This window comes from Argentina silus (genome assembly GCF_951799395.1).
Source record: "Argentina silus genome assembly, chromosome: 16".
NCBI lineage: Eukaryota > Metazoa > Chordata > Actinopteri > Argentiniformes > Argentinidae > Argentina > Argentina silus.
In genome coordinates this window covers 5,503,032-5,508,031 of record NC_139670.1, presented here as the reverse complement: position 1 = coordinate 5,508,031, position 5,000 = coordinate 5,503,032, and the positions used below count along the sequence as shown (strand labels likewise).

At 44.8% G+C, this 5,000-nt stretch overlaps 2 protein-coding genes across 2 annotated transcripts in view; one reads left to right on the top strand and one right to left on the bottom strand.

Annotated features, from left to right (window-relative positions):
- wbp2 (WW domain binding protein 2) overlaps nucleotides 1-5,000 on the bottom strand; it is a 294,959-nt gene that overhangs the window by 143,740 nt on the left and 146,219 nt on the right. The gene's annotated exons all lie outside the window — the stretch shown is intronic.
- Nucleotides 4,239-5,000, top strand: part of uts2r (urotensin 2 receptor) — a gene marked incomplete at its 5' end in the record, with an annotated part of 29,560 nt that continues 28,798 nt past the window's right edge. The window contains one exon of the mRNA XM_083687103.1: nucleotides 4,239-4,964. Within this exon, the coding sequence (XP_083543229.1) occupies nucleotides 4,239-4,964 (726 nt within the window). The remainder of the gene's footprint in view (nucleotides 4,965-5,000) is intronic.

Below are 5,000 nucleotides of genomic sequence, written 5' to 3'. Positions count from 1 at the left end.
TCTGAAAGAGACAGGACAAAACAATGTGGCACAGTGCAAAAAGACAGGGATCAGTCAATATCATGTAGCACCATACACTTCCAGATCCAGTACCAATGATAGGATAGTATTAGATTAGATTAGATTAGATTCAACTTTATTGTCATTGTGCAGAGTACAAGTACAGAGACAACGAAATGCAGTTAGTATAGCTGACCTGCACATATTCATATCTCAGTTGTTTTACACAGTCTGAGTTTCTATCGAAAGGGACTCTGTACAGCTGCTTCATCCTAATTCTATTGCGTTTCAGTAGACGAGACAGTGCAGAGAGACTCATTCTGTCGACGTTTTGTAATATGGTGTTGTCTGCCATTATGTGGTCCTGCAGTTCTCTGAGTCAGATGCAGTTTTTTGCAATGACCATATTTACAATGTGGGTCTCCTGCTCTGGGGTGAACAGTTGACCTCTTCCACCAGATACTGGTTTTCTTGCAGTTCTGTAAAAACGTTTGAATGGTTTTGGTGATAGATCCTTCTCATGATGAAAGTACAGTACATATTACTGTACCAGTAAGACTACAGCACTTACAGTTACTTACCGGTTCTCATTTCAAAATATCCGGATGATACCTGTATCATGTAGTATAGCAGCTCAGATTTGAATGAACCCGTTGCCCAGCCTCCTAACTTCCCTTCCTCTTCCTCTTCCTCTTCCCCGTCCTCTCCTTCTCCCCTGTCCTACTTCACCTCTTCCTTCTCCTCCTCCTCCACTCCTTGTCCTCCTCCTCCTACTCCTCCTCCTCTTAATTCTTCACCTCCTCGTCCTTGTCCTCATCTTCCTCCTCGTCCTCCTCCTCGTCCTCCTCTAGTTTTCACTCCTCTTACTCTGTCCAATATTGGCCTCCATTGTTGTCCAAACCAAATGTTTACCTATGGCCTATTTATAGTGCTCAAGCTCTGATTTGTAAGTGAACTCATTATCTAAAAGTGTTTTCATATGTGTCAATGTGGAACGGCAATTGGCAAAATAGTGTAGTAATGTAGAGACCAATGTTTACAGTTTTGTGTTATTAAATTACAAACAGAGTGTAAAGCAGAGAACGTGCATTCAGTTTGGCACACGTGGCACATTTAATGTGTGCGTGTGCGTGTGTGTGTGTGTGTGTGTGTGTGCGTGTGTGTGTGTGTGTGTGTGTGTGTGTGTGTGTGTGTGTGTGTGTGTGTGTGTGTGTGCATGTGTGCATGTGTGTGTGTCCATCCAGCTGGGCTGTGTATCTGCTCATGGCACACACTACTGTTGCACAGAAATAGACAGCAAGGGGGTAAGAGAGAGAGCAGGACACATTTCCTGCATGCCTCCTCACAATCCATGCCCCTTCCCTTTCTCTCTCTCTCTCTCTCTCTCTCTCTCTCTCTCTCTCTCTCTCTCTCCCTCTCTCTTTTTCTCTGTCTCTCTTTTTCTCTGTCTCTCAACCCATACTCTCTCTCCCAATCATCTCTCCTCCCACTTCTCGCTTGTGTGTGAGAGCGCCTTCTATCTGTGTGCCTCTCCCTCTCCCCCTCGCTCCCTCGCTCCCTTGCTCCCTCTCCCTCTCCCTCTCCCTCTCCCTCTCCCTCTCCCTCTCCCCCTCCCTCCCTCCTTCCCCCCCACCCTCCCCCCCCCTCTCTCTCTCTCTCTCTCCTGCAGGCACGCTCTCTCTCAGTGAAAGGGGATTCTCCGTAACCAGCTGTAGCTTAGTGTGATTGTCACCTCAGTCACTCTCCACACGGGAGGAAACATCCTTTTCCTTTTCTTCATCATTCGATTTATTTAAAAAAAATTGACTGAATTAAATTGCTCAGCTCTGATCTAAGGAGCTGTCACACAGACCTGATGTACCCTCAAGGTGCTCTCGGAGAGAGGAGCGAAGAGGATTGGAAGTTTTAGGCAGGCTGCAAAAGCACCTTTCCTCTGATCCATTTTGAGTGACAGACTGTGTCAATTCAACAATGAAGTCAACGTTGCTATAATCGATTTTTTTCAACTGAAGATTCAACTGATTTTTTTCAACTGAAGATTCAGGACTTTTTTTTCTCCTAATTTATATGATCAGGATCACCAGATTCAGAGGACCTATTGGGACTTTTATGGAAAGTGAAATCCCTAAAGCATGTGTAAAGTTTGGAGGACCAGAGTGAGTTTAGCCATGGTTAAACAAGGAACTGGAGCTAAATGCTAAACCTTTCTGTTCAGGGAGATAGTCTATCTGCGGCATTTATTCAAGGTAAGTCACTGCTCCTCTGCCTTTAATGACATTTAAATCGGAATTTCTATGCACACATGCACGCATGCACAGCCGAATGGCCGCACACGCGCACACACACACACGCACGCACACACACACACACACACACACACACACACACACACACACACACACACACACCTGGCACTCCTACAGGCTGTTAGATTCTGTCGGAACAGATATGAGTCTGTCAATAAAGGATGGGAGATTGTAACTCAGGCTGTTTCCTCATTTTTTTCATGTCAATGATTTTGGATAAAGTCGCCCACAAAGGGAGGACTTTTGTATTAATTTGTCAGTGTTGACAGGTATTCATTAGAGTCTTGATGTAGCGCGAGACATTCGATTGAGGCAAAGTGCTCTCTGTATCACAGGATTACGTCACATCTGGGACCGATTTCTGTTGTTTGAAGTCCTGGAATTGTTCTGTTGTTTCATGTCGATAAATATTCTATATAGCACCTAATCGGAGAACATTTTGAAAGGCTGCTTGCGTCATCCTCTGAGTGTGGCGTCAGACCGTGAGTATGTGGCCAGACTTCACTATCACTCTGGATATCTGAGTGGGCAAGGCAATATATAAATAACCCCTGGGGTATAGTGTTCAGTTCCAACCATTTACCTGTGAATCCTGAAATGAATCTGTGAACCTGAAATGAATCCCACACACTGATCAAAATGAAGCAGTGGAATCTCAGTGAAATAAGGATATTGATTTGCCACTTGTACAATCTAACCCCTGTATAATCTATAACACTACCCACGCTCCAACTTGTGAAAATGTTTTCACCTGAGTATCTATATACTGATTTGATTGGATCTGAAACAGTGTTTCTGAATATGAAAGTAAATAACATGTTATTTCTGATTAAAGGGCTTATAAAGCATTTGTTACCAAGTAGGAAACAGTCCACAAATTCTTTGTCCAAGTATTCATTAACATAGACCATTTTTATAAGGAACTGTAATGCATGACTTATTCATATTAATATGCATTAGTACAGTATGTAACAATCAAATGAATGTGTATAGGATAGCAGACAATCAAAGTGTTACTGGAACCCCTAATCAATATTCAACTGCACATAACTAGCCTCATCATTTCAGATTCTAATGTATTCTGTTATTATTTGCATCTGTACTGTACAGTAAGCTACCAGGGCATCTGAGGTCAATAACATTTGCATTCCAGTCAATACAGAAATGTCTAAATCGCATTATTCTGAGCAAACACTACCTCTCTATGTAACTTTTCTGGAGTAAACTACATGGATTACCTTGAATGAAATTGCAATATTGCAATAAAAATTGACATTATGTGTACCACGATATGTTATGATCCCTAAGTCTGGCTGATTTGAAATGAATTACCTTGTTTCCTTCTCCCCAAGCGAGCTTTGCTGTACGGCACATCTTTATTATCTCAGGGGACAAAGAAAGAAAGCGAGAATACATGGAGCACTCACATACAGATACTGTAGGGCACTGTGAAGGCCCATTAAAAATGATTAATGGCAGCCAAAATCTGCATAATCATACTAGTTCAGTGGTTGCTTTGTCAGCTGCTTCGTCTGCTTCGTCATTGGCCAGTGGGGAAACAAATACGGGCTAATCCAGCAAGGCATTGACAATAAACAGTACCATGGTTACACAGATGATGATTGGAATGTGTTATTGGGCTCATTCTCATATAAATGTTTCATGTCACTGTCTTACCCCTTCTTACCCCCTTCAAAACATGGTTAAAACTATCAGTCAGATCTCATGGGTGGTCAGTTCTCGCACCCATCGCTCAGTCTATTCACGTGAGAGGGAATACATTTCTCTAGCCTGATCCCTGAGGTGTTTACTGAAAAAAGTGACTGCCTTGTTTGAATTCCAGATTGCCCCTTTAAAATACCTTGTTTTTCTCTCCCTCCCTCCCCCCCTCCCTCCCTCCCTCTCCCTCCCTCCCTCTCCGCTCTCTCAGAGATGACCACAGTATCCATGGAGCCCATGGTGGTTCCGGTGGAGCGGATCCCCAACGCCACCGACTCTCCCTTTGACTCCTCCCCCTCCCCCGAGGACACAGCCGCCACCTTTACCATCGGCACCATCCTCTCCCTCATGTGTCTGGTGGGCGTCTCCGGAAACATCTACACCCTCGTGGTCATGTGTCACTCCATGAGGTCCGCAGCCTCCATGTACATCTACATCATAAACCTGGCGTTGGCCGATCTGTTGTACCTGTTGACCATCCCCTTCGTGGTTTGTACCTACTTCCTAAAGGGATGGTACTTTGGAGATGCTGGATGTCGGATTCTGATCAGCATGGATTTCCTGACCATGCACGCGAGCATCTTCACGCTGACCATTATGAGCACAGAGCGGTACTTTGCCGTGCTGAAGCCGCTCGACACGGTCAAGCGGTCCAAGAGCTACCGCAAGGCCATAGCTCTGTTGGTGTGGGTGGCCTCGCTGATCCTCACCTTACCCATGATCCTCAGCATCCAGCTGATGAGGGAAGTGGGAAGCAAGGCCATGTGTCAGCCCACTCTCTCCCCATTGGCCTACAAGGTCTACATCTCCTTCCTCTTCTGCACCAGCATCGTGGCCCCAGGCATGATCATTGGTTATCTGTACATCCAGCTGGCACGCACCTATTGGATCTCACAGACCGAGACCTTCAAGCAGACCAAGAAACTGCCTAACCAGAAGGTTGGTAAAAAATAATCTGTCTGTCTGTCTCTCTAT